Here is an 18,079-nt window from a genome sequence, read left to right on the forward strand (position 1 = left end):
TTGGGCCCCCTTCCTAGAGTTTTGAGGACCCAGGGACCCCAACCCCTGGCCAGTTTGTATCTATGGGGTACTGGGACTCCAACTCCAGGCTCTCAACAGCACTAAGAATGAAGGAGCGCCAAGAGGGATGGAGGAGGACGGGGGAGTGCCTCTGCTCTCTCCCTCCATCGGTGGTGAGCCTGCCCGACTCCCTGTGCCTGTGTCTGGGGGGGGGGCAGGTGGCCACTGCCACAGGAAGCGCCCTGCCTTCATGAGTGGGCAGGAAAAGAGGACTGCCAGCTCCCACTGCAACACTCAGGAGTGCTGCCCGTGCTGGGAGATGGCAGGGCAGCCAGGGATAGGATCGCTCAGTTGCCAGCGACGTTTTGGAGGTGCGGGATGCCCGGGTGTTATCAGGTAACTCCCCTTAAAAAGAAAAAAGGAACAAAAAGGAAATGAGGTCGCACAGCAGAAACCAATGGCCAGAAAAGCTCATAAAAAATTCACAAGCTCCACAAAGGAGCGCACCATAATGCCTTGTGGGATGCTTTAGCAGCTTAAAAAGTAGTATTTGGCAGCTGCTGGAGGGTAGGGGCGACACCAGCGAGCCTAAGAGTGTGGGGAAGCTATGGGAGTATGGTGACACACATGCAATTGTAGTGACTCTTAAGTTTAGAGGCTCTAGGAAACGATGACCCAACCAGTATCCTTTTTGTCTTACAAGGATTCCCCCGGCAGGATTTTCAACTCTACAGCTTGACTATTCTTAATAACTGTAGAGGGAATATGGTTACTAAAGTCAGTGATGAAATTAAGTATTACCATAACAAGTGATTCCAATCTTAAAATGGGACTGCATTGACCTAATGTAAACTGACACCCTCATATATGCTTATGTGCCCTATTGTATGCGAAGGAGGTGGAGTTCATGACCCTCTAGAGTCCAAATGTAATGTCACCAAAGATATTTCCCCCAGCCTTATGTATATTTGTAAATTACTGCCTAGTATTGTGTAATAAATGTACGTTTCGTTTTTACAAACAAAGCACTGACTGGACAATCATTTGAGTGTTATTATTGCATTCCAGCGAATGGTGATTACTAGCCCTCACCCCCTCCCAGGAGTAGGCCTTGGTCTGCTCCATTCAGCTACTCTGAGAGAGTAAAGTACTACAATGGGGTGTTTGGTTCCCAGTGGAGGGCGAATGTGGTCCCATTACTTGTGCAGGTCACACCCTAATAGCTCTTTTCCTCACAAGGACAATATGTCAGCCAGCAGAGGCCTACAGATACTACTGTTACAGGCCCAAGACTCCTTCTATGGGGCACAAAACATTCATAGTCAGTGGTCCATGGTATGCTTTGTTAGAGGGACAAAATGTCCATCAGAACAGCAAAGAATATTTCTGTTAGGCACCATGGCTGTCGTCGTCCATCAGTGATTCAAGGTATCTTTCAGTAGAGCTAAAATTATCCTACAATGGGCACATGTGGCATCCTTCCTCAGAGGGCCAGATAAACTTGCTTTTTTCAGGCATACAAGGTGTCTTCATGGATGACACAATTCATGTGTAATTGGAGACCCAATACATTTTTTTGACATAATCCTTTATGGTATCATTTATACATGAAAGATATATTCATTTTGCATTAGGGGCACATGCCATCCTTCATCTGAGCTCATGGATTGCTGCAATGGGGGATAAAGACATTGGGGTATATTCACAAGAACGTGTGATAACTACCGCAAGAGTAGCGTAACGCAACTTTCAATATCGCAGCACATCACGGGAAAATAACCCCGTGTCAATGTGGAATTCACAACACGGCGGTACCATGCGATAGTCTGCCGAAAACGTGGACAATGTCCACGATACAACCATCCCGACGGAGATTAAAACACAAACCACAACACCAGAAAAGCTGCGATGAGCCCTTCTGAGGAAAGCAGGGATAAGCAGCCCAAGGGCAGCATACTCATGCGCAATGCGGGAACAAGCACAAGAACAACATACGGAAAATGCCACTGAACAAAATACGGCAACAGCGGAGTACCACGGAGGCACCCTGGCCAACTGCAGAGGACAACTTGCACACCACAACATCCAAGCACCGTGGAAGGACAGAACTGACAGGCACACCACATGCAAGAGACCAGTGGCAGACAAATCAGAGCCACAGGAGCAACACACCCATCGTGCAGCATACGCACATAAGCAGAAGTGCACCTCGACATTGACAACATCCCGGTATAAACAGCAACCCCTCCACAACTGAACACAGGACACAACTGGATCGGCAAATGTGCATAATCAGGCAAATCACATCAGTAACCCCAGGGATACCTAACATGACAATGCACAATTCCAACCTGTAACCTGCTTATATGTTTTATTCACACATGCAGTGCAATTGGACATCTACTACTGTCCCATGATTTCCACTGACGGACACAATGTGACGTGCTCATGAGAAGTAGGTGTCAATGATGTAGTTCCTACGGGCCATTCCTGCTGCAGCTGCAGTGGGATGTGGGCCACCAGCCCCTTCACCATCATCATTGTCCGGTACCTCTGGAACTGGGATCCACGGGGCCCTGGTGCGAACACAGATGTTGTGCAACACACAACATGCAACGATCATCTTGCACACGACGTCTGGGCTGTACAGGAGCTTCCCACCTGTGCAGTACAGGCACCTGAAACGGGACTTCAACACGCCAAATGTGCGTTCAAGATGCCCCTGGTGCATTGTACTGCCTCTGGGCGGGTGTGTTAGGGTCCCGGAGGGGTGTCATCATCCAAGGGCAGAGTGCATATCCTTGATCTCCTGTGACAGTGCAGGGAGAAAAGAGTCAGTACTTGGTTCGTCAGGATGTGATGGCAGGCCCACCAATTCAGTGACGCCTGTGCTGGCTGTGTGTGTTCGGTGAGTGTAAGCCAGCCCTCAGGGAGTAGCTGGTGCTGGCAACAACTCCAACAGTCATCAGGCACTCAGACATGCAATGTCAGAACCACAAGGGGGGATGACTCAAGTCGCACAGGGCCAGTGGCCCCGGATGCACAGCGGCCGACACGGGCCCACCGCCACGGGACGCTGACCTGCGGGAGAATGGGGCAGGGTCATGAGGGCAGAGCAATGCCACACATGTGTCATGGCTGCATTCCGCATCTCCACACGTCCAGCCGTTGTGTGGCTGTGGTGCCATGAAATGTCTGTATTGGGTGCAGGGGTAGCCCAGGATGACCATGGAGTGGTGTAATTGTGTCTGGCAGGTGGTCGTGTAGTCTGACATGTCGAATGTGGCTTGGTCACGTGTGCATCCCCACAGATGTGCTTTGTGTGTTGGTAGCTGTGGGATGTGTGGTGTGTTGATTTGTTACTTACCAACGAGCAGTCCCGTTCCATATGTGCCATCCTGGAAGCACTGGTTGATGATGGACTGTCGGAAGATGAAGGAATCGTGCACACTGCCTGGGTAGTTGGCGACAACATTGGTGAAGAGTCCCCGGTGGTCCACTATTGCATGCACCTTGATGGAATGCGTGTGCTGTCTGTTGTGGTAGTGGTGTGCAGTATTCGCAGGGGGCACAAGTGGAACATGTGTGCAGTCAATTGCCCCCAACACGGCCGGGAATCCGGCTATGGCTGGGAAGCCTTGCTTTGTCTCCAGCTGTTCCTGCGCAGTGTTGGGGAAGTGAAGGTACTGAGGTATGAAGCTGAGGATGGCATCCAGGACAGGTGTGATGAACTTTGATAGGGCTGGCTGTGAGACTACTCCGACTCTGGCAGTTGTTGGTTGCAATGTCCCAGAGGCCAACAGGTGCAGCACAGCCAGCAGCTTTGTCTGAGATGGGATGTTGGTTCTCTGCTGTGTTGGGACCATCAGCCTGTGGGCGATGTTGGTCATGATGCAGAGAATGATTGTCCTTTTGAGCCTGTAGTGGGCAATGACTTCCGTGGGCGTTAGGTCTGTGAGAGTGGTGCGTTTCCGGTAGGTCCGCTGTCTTACTCTATGCTGCCTCTGTGGTGGTCTGGGGGGGAGGGAGGGAGGGTCTGGGTCCTGGGGGTGGTGGCGGTCCTGAGGTTGGTGACAGTGGGTGTTGTGGCCCTGTTGGGGCTCCGAGCTGCATGATGAGTAGCTCCATGGCGTCGTTTGTTCTTCGGGTATGGCTGTGTGCGGGGCTCCGTTGCCTACTGCAGGTAGGCGTCCGTCTTTACACCTGCTTGAGGCAGGTGTTAAATACCTGTGGCCACCGTGGCTTATCGCCTGTTTTTGGTTCGCTCCGCAGTTCTGTCAGTTCGTTGTGAAAGTGGTGTTGTTGTTTTTTTGTGTGTTTTTGCACAGGAACGCCTACTCTGCATCTCATTAGAGTTAGTTGGTGGTGTCCGCCGTGGTGTTAGATTTTGGGGCAGTTATCGAGGGAATAATGGCGATGTCTGCAGTTTGCACCTGCTTGTGAAGGGGGTGTTAAATCTATCTCCACTTTGGTTGAGTTAAGGTGGAGATAAATTGGAGATAACTCCTTGTGAATATGCCCCATTGTTTCTTAGAGGTGTAACCCATCCTTCAAAGCAGGCATCAAATATCCTTTGTGAGAAGACCAAAGTGTTCTTAGTTAGGGACACAAATGGTTTCCTACATGTTGTACCCAAAGCACCCCTTTTTCGACACTGTTTTTCAAAGGTACAGGGTTCCGCTAGTAGGGCAAACGTTCTTCATTTGGGACACAAAGGACCCTTGAGCAGAGACCTATGGAATTTTTTGTTAGGAGCGGATGTCAGATGTTCTTTGTCGAATATCCAAAACACCTTTCATGAGGGGGAGTAAGGCATCTTTTGTCAAAGGTACAAGATGGTCTTATTAATGGCAGAACGCAGTTTGTCCTAAACTAAAGCCATTCATTATAAAAGGCACAAGACATTAGTCAGAGATCAAACCTTCATTCATTAGGCACATAAGATGTCTCTGTCTGTTGGCCAATGTGTCAAACTGTCCTTCCAGAAGCCTCAAGAGTCATCTTTGATAACACAAAATATCTTTCATTAAAAGTCCTATGGGTCTTTAATTAAAGGCGGAGGATTTTCGTCATAAACATACCAAAGACATCCCTGCAAGAAACTGTATTATTATTTGGAGTGGGCGACTGCCCACCTCAACGATTAAACACAAATATTATCATGGTGAATCCTTAAAGCTACCAATTTAACCGAGCTCAACCCCCTGGTAGCTATGGCACAGAACAGACAGGTTTAACATAAGTCAATATGCAACATATGCACTACCAAAACAGTATCAAGTCAAAACACCAAACAATAAAAACCCCAAACTGAATTGGAAAAATATATTAAAGTTTAATAAACAAATTGACAAAAGAACTGTATGGGCAACCGGAGCTATGAATTGTTTAATTTTTAGGTAAAAATAGCACCAAGAAAGAGCCTTAAGTGCTAGGGATACTCTATGGTCACAGTAGACCCGGGCCTAGGCACGATTTCACTCTGATCATGATAGAGTGTGAGCTAGTTACACCAACCAGGTTTGTCCCGGTCAAAGATTTTACCTCCTAGGCTGATTACGATACACCCAGTAAAGGCTCCGACCTTCGGTAAGAGCTTTTCAGGCTGCATTATAATGGGCTGGTCGGATTCCTTTCCAACTGCCTCATTTTGATGGAGGCAGTCAGAAAGGATTCTGAACGGTCATCCCGGCTGGCTCCTTACGAGCTCAGAGAGCCCATCCACCAGTTGGAATGCGGCCTGTAATGTCAAGAGCGGCTCTTTCTGCCCTTGAGATTACAATACACAGTTTTTGACATGGATTCCATGCTGGTCTGTCTGACATGAAAACCATGTTGGAAAGCGTGTTAGGGGCCCCAAGCAGGTCCCTCTTTGGTGCGAGGGGGCACCTATGGTGACCCCCTGTTGATTCCTGCACCTTGTGGCAGGCAACTTGAGGTGCCTGCCAAGGGGTGCAGGGATGAACTGTACCTCCCATTTCAATATGGGAGCATGCATTACAGTAGGTTTATGGCCATAATTCATGCTTCCATAGTGAAATATAGGAATGCCACTGAACAGTGTTAGGTCGCATCCTAATGGGGCCGTCAGGACCAATGACCGGGTGTCAGTCTGTCTCATGACCGAGATCGTGTCGGGAGGAAGTGATTCCGTCCAACATCATAATGAGCCCCGGAGTATTTTATGTCCCAATTCTTCAGGGTTTCTGGAGCAGCTCTGCTGGGTTACTTCTAGGGTTCCCAGAACCTCAAGGGCAGCCCTTAGGCGTCAGGACTCACTACAGCAAAAGCCACTGGAAAGGTCCAGTCCAGGTTGAGTTGCTACTCGTCAGCTGGGCACTCTATGGAAAAGGCTGCATGTTTTGTCCATGTAACCACAAAGTAGGTCAGACAACTGAACCTTGGCATCCACTTCTTTGTCCTGGTTACAAGGGGGAGCAGATCCAGTCATTCATAGACAGCAGGTCTAGTCCTCTTCTATTATTCCTTAGATCCATAAAGTGTTCTGTCCAAATGTCTTGTGGGAGGGGCACATTTATGCCAGGCACCAGCTAATGGATGGGTGGGGACTCCTGGGCACTCTCTAACCAATGGGTTAAAAGTTCCAGGGAGCAACCCTACCCACGTTTTCAATACTTCATGTTTCCCTTGTGTTTGCATTTTCAAGATGGTGAAAGTCTTAGGTCATACTAAAGTGGAGCTCTCTGGAATGTGGATGCATAGGGGAGTACACTAGGGTAATCCCTACTGTCCTCCCTCTCTGCATTTATTACTAAAATTCAGTTTGAAGCAAGCACTGTAATCAAAACAAACCTAGACAGAAGCCTGGTACGACAAAATCAAGATCTTTCAGCAACCAGACAGGGGGGACACAAGAATTGTAGTGGCACTCTGTTTTCTCTCTTTCAAGTGTGCCAAAGTGTTACATGTGACACAACAGGCTTCTCAGGCAGGATTTGACACTGTGGGGTTGACAGAATGCCCACAGCCCCCAACCTGCAAACTCTATTGAATTCAGAAGAGTAATCTATGTCCATTCAGGTCAGCCTATAGTGTGCTCACGCCTCTTTCTGAGCTTCTGAGAGGTTGAAAATTGCTTGAGAGTAAAGGCAAATTCAGACCTGCCAACTTATACATATATTTTACCATGTGAGGAGGAGGTGAGGCCTTGAAGGGGGAGGGGCCTCGTGATAAGAGCTAAGAGTCACTCTGCGCCCAACAATCCCTACGTCCAATCCCCCCCCCAAAAAAAAAGGGGTCATGAAAGCTAATGCCCTAGGGTGTTTTTACACCTGTTAATAGACACTGGCTGCATACAGTCTCCAAAGACAAAGTGGAATGCCACTTAGTGGAGTAGTTTCCAGCTTGTCTTCCCAGCCGCCATGTGATTTCAGCTCTTCACCTTGTGACCATGTGGAATGAGCTGAAATTGTTTGCACACTGTGGCATTGTGTGAGTTGGCAGGTGTACAAATTAGCCTCCCACAACTTTAGGCAGGGAAAAGGTAATTTTTTAAAAGTCACTTTTCCTTATTATTTATTCAAAATCCAATTTACCATCGAATTGAACTTTTATTAACTATTAACATTAGTTTTTAAATTATTTTTCTATTTGTTCCCTTTCCGAAGATACACTATTAGGGCCTGATTACGACGCCAAATGTGTGGTGGCGGTCCAACCACTGCCACACTGCGGGCCTGTCCGCAGTATTAGGAGTGTGGCAGTCGGACCGCCTCAGGACAGCTGCGTCTGCCGTTGATCCTGGATCCTGTGGCGGTGGTGCAGCAGTTAGATGCAGGAATATGCTGGCAGTGGTGCAGTGGCACTGCCGAGCATATTCAGAGTTGTCTTTCCACCACCCTTTTCAAGGCTGTGAGCCCACCATGAAAGGTGGCAGAGAGACAAATAAGGTGGCCCTAACAGGCCCCCATGCCGCCTCTGGGAATGGGAGTGCATGCGGGGGGCACATGTTGTGCCCTCCTGGAATTGCACCCTCTTTCCTGCACGGACTGGCATGCACGACATGGTGCATGCCACGCTGTGAAGTAATCTGCAGTCAGCGCTCTCACGGCGGCGGTCTGCATGTGAGGCTCTCCTATGAACCTAACAGACCTCTGCCGTGAGACCGCCGCCGCTTTGCGCACCCGACCTGGATCACAATCATAATCTGCTGGGCTGTCTGACCCCGGCCTTGGTGGTCCTTCTGCCAGCTCGGCTGTGCCAGCAGAGGACCGCCAAAGTCATAGTCAGGCCTTTAGTGTTTTAATCTGTACTAAAATGTTCTACATAGGACAGCTAGGCTGGCCACAGTGAAAATAGCTTTTAGGGCTTTGTCACTGTAGGGGCAAAATAATATCAATTTTTTCCCTGTCCCACTTTTAAATACCATGTACCCTGCCTTATGAGCTATAAGGATTACACAGGGGTGACTTCATATTTAAAAGGGAGATCTTTACCTCTTGAAAGTGTTATTTTGAGAGGTCGCACTGGTGGTTTTACATTGCAGCAGTCATGCTACACAGAGAATAGTGCTACAGTCCACAAGTGACATTTAACTTCCAGGCCCTGGGTTAACTTTTTACACCGTATTTTAGGGACTCATAGGTAAATTAAATGTGCCAATTAGCAATAGGGAAATTTAGCCATGTTTAAAGGTGGAGCACTGTCACTTTATTCCTGGTTAGGAGGGATAAAGAAAAAATGATCCGATTATGATGACGGTGAGACCGTCACCGACAGCCTGTCGGTGGCAGTCACACCACCATCGCAATAAAGAATACCGCCCAACACATTAGGATAGCGGAGGACAGTTGGGCGGAAAGACCATCTGACCCTAATCCGACGGGTTCAAGGAGCCCGTCGGACTGCCTGTAATGCCTACAATGGCGACTGTGCCTACCAGGCATCGCAGTAGGCATTACGATGTTCCTTTCTACCGGCCCTTTCATAGCTGTCAACCCGCCATGAAAAGGCTGGCGGAAAGGGACATTGGAGACCCCCAGCAGGCCTCCCTTACCCTCTGGCCCCCAGACAAGGGACCTGGGGGACCAATGGTTGCCCCCTATATATCCCTGCACCATGTGGCATGCACTGCTTGGTGCCTGCCTCGTAATGCATGGATATGTGCAGTGTCCTTTTTTTGCATTGTGCCAGCAGCACAGACCGCAATGCAAAATATAGGCATTGCGACCACCGTGGTGGTAGTCACATCGTAATGCCTGCTGCGGGATCGCTGACAGCCTGTTGGGAGTTCCTGATCCCCAGTAGGGTGGCGGGCTGACGTAAGTCCGCCCGCCATCCCAATAGTGCCCAAAGTTCTAAAGCCAGTCAAGAAAAAGGCAAAAAATCTCTGCGGTGGCCATACAGAATAGGCGGATTTTCTACAACCCCTAATAAGCAGCATCTGCCATTCATAAGGGACCCCAGACCAACTTCATTTAAGCAAAACTACATGCGTTATTAGAGGTGCAAGGCATCCTATTTTAGGTACAAAATAAAAGGTTTTCATTGGACCTAAAATGTCTTTATTTCCACAGAGTAACAGAAAGTATGCAAGGTACACTACTGTAGCACCTCTGATAGTACTTATTTAGACTTTTGAGCAATGAGAGTTGGAGGCAGGTGTGTTTTAGGTTCTGAGCTCCATCAGACTCCAAGGTTTGCGAGTTTTAGACTCTGGCTTTCTCTGTTGTGGGGCTTGTGTTATTGGGTTCAGGCAGTGAAGCATATGAGCTTATGGGGTTGAGTTTTGTGAATTGCTAGCCAGGTGTATTTTAGGCATTGACGCTCGGGCTGTGAGGCTCCCATGTCTAAGGAACTCTCTCTCAAGTCTTTGAGTTTTCAGTTTTTTAATCAATATCTGTATCTGCCTTACATGTGTGTTTAAAGCTCTGACCTGTATGTGCTAGCAGGGCTGGCTCTATACAGGATTGACCAGGACAGAGCCCTGGGTGGAAAGAAAATGTGGCGTTTGTTGTGGGGGCAGAAGGCTTGTTGTGGTGGCTGTGCAGTTTCCTTCTGTGTGAGAGGAGCTGGGACATTGCTGTGAGTGCTGTATGTGTTCATGTGTGAGAGAAGCTTGCACAGCTGTCTGTATGTAAGGTGGGCTTGTGCCGCTGCCCTCCTGTGCAGTGCCTGTTCAAAGGGCGAGAGAGGGTGGCATTGGTGCTGGCTGTGCAGTGTCCTTCACTGTGTGAGAGAATCTGGGACATTTGGTGCAAGTGCTGGATGTGTTCCATGTGTGATTGACGCTTGCACTGCTGTCTGTATGTGAGGTGGGCTTGTGCAGCTTCCCTCCAGTGCTGTGCCTGTTCCAGGTGCGAGAAAGGGTGGCATCTGTGGAGACTCCTCCACTAAGGCGGAGGAGTGTCGCCGCAGTGAACAAAAGGAAAAATTACATTATTCTTTCTTTATAATCTTTATTTCGACCGTTTTAGATCATAAAAGATATACAACAATAAAAACATTTAAAATAGAGTTAACATTCGAATAAAAAGCACATGACATTTTGAGAAGGAGCATAAATAACAACATGGTGCAAAATACAATTCATTCAATAGTTCTATTATCCCCAGCCTCAACCTGCTTTATATGTCTTGCTCGAATGTGCCACATTGCTCTTAAAAATGTTGCTACCGCAAACACAACCGGGGGCGAAAGATCTGTTTTTAACACTCTGTATGCATGTAGATAATGCCTAAGACCCAGGTTCTTAAGAAGGGGAACAAGCCAATAATTTCTGGGTCTACGGTATGCTTTACAGAAAAAGATCATATGTAGGTCATCCTCCCGGGTTTGGGTGCATAGTGAGGATTGCTCTGATGAGGGGGGATTGGACCACTGCTTCGTAAATGACCCAAGTGGGAGTGAGCTATGTCTCCACTGAAGGAACAATTTTCTGGTGAAGACCGGGCTGATATTGTCAAGAACACTCTCTTGGTGGTACACATCTTTCATTTTAATAAATAAGTTAGTAAGAGACCCCTCCTTTGTAGCCCCTATAAGTTTTGATAATTTAAATTAATAAAATTCCTTTACCAGGAGTTTCCTAGGGATCCTACAGCACGCACTCCCTGGGTTTCGCCAAAGCTCCGGCCGTCCCAGATTCTCACATGTCTTTTTCACATAGGATAACCATGGCATAAGAGCGGCTTTTGGCAGAGTTAAAATCTCTTGTAGTTCAGACCTATATGTTGCAAATTCTGGCCTAGCCCACAATCGACGCCAGAAAGTCAGCGGTTTGAGTGCCAGCTCTTCACTAATGGGTCTCAATCCCAGGTCCAGCCTCAACGGCAAAAGAGGTGTACTTGTTGGAAGGGCTGCCAGCTGCCTAATAAAATTGTTTTCAGTGACTAGTAAGTTCTGTGTAGAGGTGTGGCCCCACAGTTCCCCGCCGTATACTACTGCCCCACGCGCTTGCCTTTTATAAATTTGTAGGGCTGGGGTCAAAGGTTTAAAGGACGAAGTATTCCTCAACCTACAGATACCTCCAGTTAATTGAACAAGTCTCAAATTGGCCTTGTTACGATGGGTGTCCCAGGACATTGTTTGATTAATGGTGACTCCCAAATACTCAAATGTACATACTCTCTCCAACTTCTGAGTGCCTATGATGGGATTAGGCCGGGTGGAATTTGGGGGGTTGAGAATCATGTATTTCGTCTTCATTGCATTGATCTCTAGACCCCGCTCAGTACAAAAGGTTGAAAATCCATCTAAAATTCGTTGAATTCCCATGGGGGACTTAGACAGCAGCAGGGTGTCATCCGCAAACATAATAGCGGGCACCATGCTGCCATTGAGTTTTGGTGCGTCGGAGTCGGCCACCCTCAGCAGGTGGTCGATAACCCCGTTGACAAAGAGGCAAAACAGGGTCGGAGCAAGGACACAGCCCTGTCTTACCCCCCTGTCAACCGGAAATCTATCCGTAAGTACCCCTTTCCTACCGCACCTCACACGTGCAAAATTTCCCATGTGCAGTCTTATCAAAATGGAAAGGATATCTTGCGGTATGACCAGGTCCGCCAAGACGGACCAGAGTCTTGCTCTTGGGACTAAGTCGAAGGCAGCACGCAGGTCCACGAAAACCGTGTACAAGCTGCCACCCTCGATTATTGCGGTCTTCCAGTAAATAAGGTTCAAGCGGAACACCTGGTCCGTAGTCGAAACCCCCTTCCTAAATCCTGCCTGATAAGGGCTAAGGATGGAAAAGTCATCAATCCAAGTTTGGAGGCGATGAAGAATCAGCCTACCAAACAACTTATGGGAGACATCTATAAGGCTAATGGGCCTGTAGTTGGCTGGGAGCAGAGGTGACCCCTTTTTAAAGACAGGCACGATCTCTGCACCCAGCCAAGTACTAGGCACCTCCATGCCCCCCAGAATAGCATTAAACATAGACAATAGATATGGTGCCCAAACATCTGGTTCCTGTTTAAAGAGATCTCCGGGGAGGCCATCCAAACCCAGAGCCTTGCCAAGGGGTAAGGCAGAAATTGCTGATCTAATTTCAGTCACCGTAAAATGGTCTCCAGAATGACATGGTGTTACAGTGGGTGGTAATTCACCGGGGACCCCAGCCTCCACCCTATAAAGGGACCAGAAATGCTCCTTCCAGGCTTCAGCTGAGATGTTAGGTTCTATAGCCGATGGAAGATCTTCTGAGCCAGTATTTACAATTCTCCAGAATTTGCGGGAGTCCCTATTGGCTAATGATTTAGTAAGGTCCTCCCACTTCTCCTGATCCCACTCAATCTTAGCGTTAAAAATCAATTGCTTATACTCCCCCCTCCTTGCCTTGATCTCAACTCGGCTATTGCCTTCCTTAATGGCGATTAAAAGGTCTGATTTCGCCTTACGGCAAGCAACATTATACCAGGTCTGGCGATTAGTGCCCCCCCCCCCCCCTTCTTAAGTGGACAGAAGAGGACTTCAGCCAGAGACTTTATCAAGTCATCGTGCGCCAAACGCAATAACTCATAAGTGTCTTTGGCGATAGAATTTCCCATTAAAGTACACACTACCTCCAAAATGGGGATTACCCTGGAGTATAATTCTGCGACTTTCCCTCGACCTGGAACGCAAGGGGTGTCCAAGCTCTAGGTGGGATAGCATATGTGGGAGGAACCAACCAAACGGCATCCTCGTCTCGAGAGGGTCCATCCACTAAGCCCGGTAGAGGCTCAAATTGTGAATTCAGATCTCCCCCCACCACGAAGGGTATGTCCGGGGAAATGCTATCGAGAAAGGCTGAGAGTTCATCCATCGTCCTCGATTCTTGGGTGATATTAACCGGCCTTGAATAGACATTGACCAGGGCGAGCCTGGAAGAATTTGACCATTCCAGTATCACGCCGAGGATGTCCTCTGAATGGGTGAGGATTCGTGTAGCAGAGCACCCCAGATCAGTTGCCACCCAGATGATAAGGCCTCCCGATGGCCGCCCACGACCCCCCCACCTAGCTGCCACTGAGAATGCTGCGAAACCTGGGCGAGAGTACTCCTCTCTCGCCCAGGTTTCTTGGAACATACAGATATCATTACCTTCCACAAAGGAGGCCCATTCTGGGGAATCCAGCTTGTTCCCCAGACCTGCCACGTTCCAAGACAGTATCTTTAGATGTGGAGGGCTGCTTATTTCATAGGGAACTGTGGGGGTATTTTCACCCAGGGTGGCCATAAATTACATTAGAATAATGTAGCGTTATTATCATTATCGTTTTCCTATTGCAGTCAGTGACTCTCAGGGCAGGGATGGCCAGAGCAGGGGGAGGAGTGGTTTGCACTCCCTATATGCACAGGACTGCTTGGCCGGCCCTCTTGGGCCGGCCAAACAGTCATGTTCACTTAGCAGCTTCCCCACCAGGCTGCATTACACAGCCTGGTGAGAAACAAGCCCAGCCTCCCATTCCCCATCTAAGCACTGATACACTGCGCTCAGACCAATCACAATGCTGCATTGCAGCGTTGTAATTGGCTCAGGGGAGCCTGGGAGCCCAAGTGCTTCCTGCTGCTGGACCGGATCAGGAAGAAGAGGAGGGAGGAGAGGCAGCGGCCGGCCATTTTCAGTTTTTTTCCCCTCCCTCGGCCCTCACCTCCTCACCCTACCACCCAGGTCTGGTAGCAGCCGCTACTGGATGGCATTGGTGCTGGCTGTGCAGTGCCCTTCTCTGTGTGAGAGAACCTGGGACATGTGCTACCAGTGCTGTATGTGTTCCATGTGTGAGAGAAACTTGCACTAGTGCTGCATGCAAGGCAGGCCTGAAAACAGATTGTCCGGGACAGCGCCCTGGGTGGAAAGAAAATTTGGTGTTTGTTGTGGCGGCCCGGACCGTTGCGGTATGACGGCTGGACGTGTGAGGAAGATGGGGGAAGGCAAGGGGTTGATGGGCTGCTAACAATTATGATAAAGTACATTAAGGGCTGATTACTAAGTGTTTAATGGACCCGATTTAGACCAGGTGGGATGGACAAGCTGCTGTTTTCATAACATTAAGTCAGGCAGCTCCCAGCTGCGCCCCTCAGAATATTGGCGCATAGGGCCTGGGCCCAGCTTGCCCATTCCCAAGGCCTGCCCTGGATGCTAGCTGCTACAATGAGAGCTCAAAAAAAACAGTCAATCTCTCCATTAAAAGCCCTAAAAACGATGCAGCAACTTTTTTTATTTAGCCTGTTAGGGATTAAGCGCTGATATTGGGAATTTCAAACATCTGTCCGACTTTGGATGTGGTACTAGTCAATGGTCAATGTTTACCAGCTTTACGTAAATGAAAAAAAAATTATGGTATTCTGTAATTATTATTATTTTTTAGAACGTGTTTACGGCAATTTTTTAATTGCTTAATAAACGTTTTCCTCGGTTTAAAGTTCTGGGTCAATTGCTCAAACAGTAATTCTCAAGTGCATCCTTCTTAGGGTCAAAAGTTTTAATAAAGCTGAAGCAGTTTAAGCCCTGTGTAATTTCCGCTGTTGGGCCTTTTGTCTGCACTTCTCCTGCGCGGTCTTGGCAGGGCGCCACGGCCTCGACGCCGTCCCGTGCCCACGCGTTGTGGGTGTGTTTGTGTTTTTATGGAGCCGGTAAGTAAGGACGTGTGGGCACCAGGCCAGAAGGGAGGAGACAGGGTCTGAAGGGAGGAGGCTATGTCCGTGACCAAGTATAAAGCAGGCTGGGCCATGCACGAGGCCATTCTCTTAACAACCGTCTTCCCCCGATTCTCCGAAATGCCCGAGCTGGTGCGAGATTCGGACTGTACCATCTGCTTCATGCGCTACGACAGGAGTGGGCGCGCGCCCCGCTGCCTGCCCTGCGGCCATGCCCTCTGCACGCGCTGCCTCTGCGAGATGCTGGCAACGTGCCGTCAACAGCGTCAAAAGGGTGAGCATGTCACGTGCCCCTTCTGCCGCGCTCCCACGCCTCTGGACTGTGGGTGTAGCCACAGTGACGTGACGTCCATGCCCCTGGACTTGGGCCTTTGGGAGAAACTTGGTCCGGACCCCCTCCCAGGAGAAGAGCAGGAGGAGTCACCCTGCACAGTCCTGCTACCCACCGCGGGGAAATGGAAGCCCTGGAGAGCGCTGAAGAAGCTAGTGCGAGGAAGAGATAACAGGACGCCTGCGCGGATCACGCGTCGCCAAGGTAACAGGAGTGGCGTCATATGGTGGGGGAATGAGGGATGGCACTGGGCCTTGACGAGGGCGAAGTGAGACTGGAGCTGTCCAGCCAGGTGTTCATGGATCTCTCTGTGACCACCAGTGGTTGTATTATACGCCTGTTTGCATCCTAAATGTTAAATATACACTCTCTTCCCAAATTCTGCTAATCTTAATTCAAACTAATTCGCAGCCAAAATTTTTAAATAAATCTTGACGTTCCAATGTAACCTCAAATTTATATTTTTAAGAAAAATATGATGACATTCGTATTTCAGTGAGCCTTGAGAATGCTCTGATGATGTGTTAGAGTTATTTTATGCACTTGTTTTGGGTTGTTTTACTTTCTCATGTCTTCTTTGAGGTAAAAAGGTTGTGTGGCATCACTTTATATGATTCCATTACATATGCAAATTAGCACTTCTCACTAATAATTTTCAAGACTTTCAAGGGCTCACAAATGTAGGCACTCTCACAAAGCAATTCTTGAATCTTTCTAGCGTGTCCTTTTTCCAATACATTTGGTACTGAGCTCTCTGTATCCATTAACATTTTGGTGCTGAACTATGAAAGTCCCACCAAGTGGCATGTGGCCTCCGATGCAACCCTATGTGCTCCCTACAAGGTTATTTTTGTCGTTGATTTTTATATCGCATGAACATAGCTATAAAGGAAGACAGCACTATACAAGAGAAAGAGGTTATAGGAGAGAGGAGGGCACCTTAAGGGGGTAAATAGATTCAGTGCACTACAGACTTTCTGGTGGGGGGTGGGAAAGCAACGCAGGGACAAGGATGAGGCTACAAGAGCTGATCAGTGTTTGTCTTTACAAAGCTTAATTGCTTCACAGGAAAAATACGAAAAGGGGAAATCAAAATTATAAATTAGCTTTATTCTGGCCTTGATAAGGCCAAAGCATATGTTTTTTAGATAGAAGTCTTGCTGCTTATAAAGGGAAGAACCTACCCCGTATGATCACTAGTTATAGAACATTCACATGCCATCATTACTTTCACTGGAACAATCGAAAAGGCACAGCTACATGTTTATCTCCCTATTAACTCTCAGTAAAGCTGCTAAATTAACAGGAAATAATTTAACAATCATATTCACAAATACTCAACACGCCCAGATTCAGGAACCAAACCCACAACAGAGCAAATCATGCACATTTTTACAAAAGTGCTTATTCACACCTCTCTCTGTCTCCAATTGAGAAAGTGAAAAACGGAGTCATCCATTTGTCCAGTATGGCTCGTGCCAGCCGAATTGAACCAGTTGTTTAGTCCATGATTGCATAGATGCATGCACTATTGTACAATACAAATATCGAATGAACGGTCTACGTGCAAGGACGTCACACTATTAGGGGAACGGTAGAGAAGGCTAAAGGGGGCATTGTCTTAGAGGATAGGTTTTTGGCAAATGTTGACTCATGCAACTTTTTTTCTGTTTTCCTAGGTTTTGACCATGACGACATGAGAGTCCTGGCCATGATGACTTGCTACCTAATTTAGAATCCAAAATGATTCAAAAGGACAATGGCTGCCATCCATGCTGCACGCCTGTGACTCATGGGCCACGACTGGCGGGAGATGCCGCATAAACGAACTCCGCAACTGCATAGTTAAGCCCAATTACTATTCTCTTTGCTGCAGCAGAGGAGTCTGCAGATATCTCAAAACCACTACAAACTCTGCAGCCAGCCATCGATTATAGACAATTCACTCTCCTGGTGCTGAACCTGAAAAGAGTGGATGCTGCAGTCCATACTGTGATCTCTCTTCAAGAAGCTGTTTGTTCTAGGACATCTGCAGCTCGCGTTTGAACCAGTCTCACCCTACAGAACCCTGGAAATATACGTACATATATATAAAGGAACGTAGGTGTAAAACATGCCTGATGTTTGGAGTTAAAAAAGAGAAAGATTACTACGTTGTTTTTCATGAGAGAGACAATACAGAGGGGTTAGCCACTCTTAATGTACAGACAATATTTATTTTTTATATAAAACTTCCTGCCTCTAATCCTCTTGGGACATTGACTGTACTGAGAGGCCTCCAGCATCTTGGCTTTGTGTTCATCGGTTGACATCAGGCAGTGTTGCTCATTTCTGTGAAATGATTGTCATAGCGTCTTATTTATTACATAACATATCTGTGGATCGATTTAAAATTTCTTTTTGAAAATAAAAAGCCACATTGAAATTGCTTCTTTCTATTGTTATTTTATTTAAGAGATGGAAGGTGTTGGAGGACAGCATCGTCTACACCTACCACGATAGATTAGCAGCATTTATAGAGGGTCCGCCTCTCCTGCGGGGCCTATTTACGCTTCTCTTAACCATTTCTATCGATGACCTTTTAGGTTTAACTCGAGGAATCCAGCCTGATCAGTTGGGGTAGCCATGCTTCAATATTGATACCATCCA

The 18,079-nt window shown here is 47.9% G+C and overlaps 1 protein-coding gene across 1 annotated transcript; it reads left to right on the plus strand.

Moving 5' to 3' along the window:
• Positions 1-15,175: 15,175 nt before the first annotated feature.
• On the plus strand, positions 15,176-17,858 carry RNF227 (ring finger protein 227). The gene is made up of 2 exons (XM_085638235.1): positions 15,176-15,634; positions 17,110-17,858. Exons 1-2 carry the CDS (start codon positions 15,220-15,222, stop codon positions 17,163-17,165), a joined length of 471 nt encoding a protein of 156 aa, XP_085494361.1. The 5' UTR covers positions 15,176-15,219; the 3' UTR covers positions 17,166-17,858.
• Positions 17,859-18,079: the final 221 nt, after the last annotated feature.

Source organism: Triturus cristatus, chromosome 12 (genome assembly GCF_964204655.1).
Source record: "Triturus cristatus chromosome 12, aTriCri1.1, whole genome shotgun sequence".
NCBI classification, from domain to species: Eukaryota; Metazoa; Chordata; class Amphibia; order Caudata; family Salamandridae; genus Triturus; species Triturus cristatus.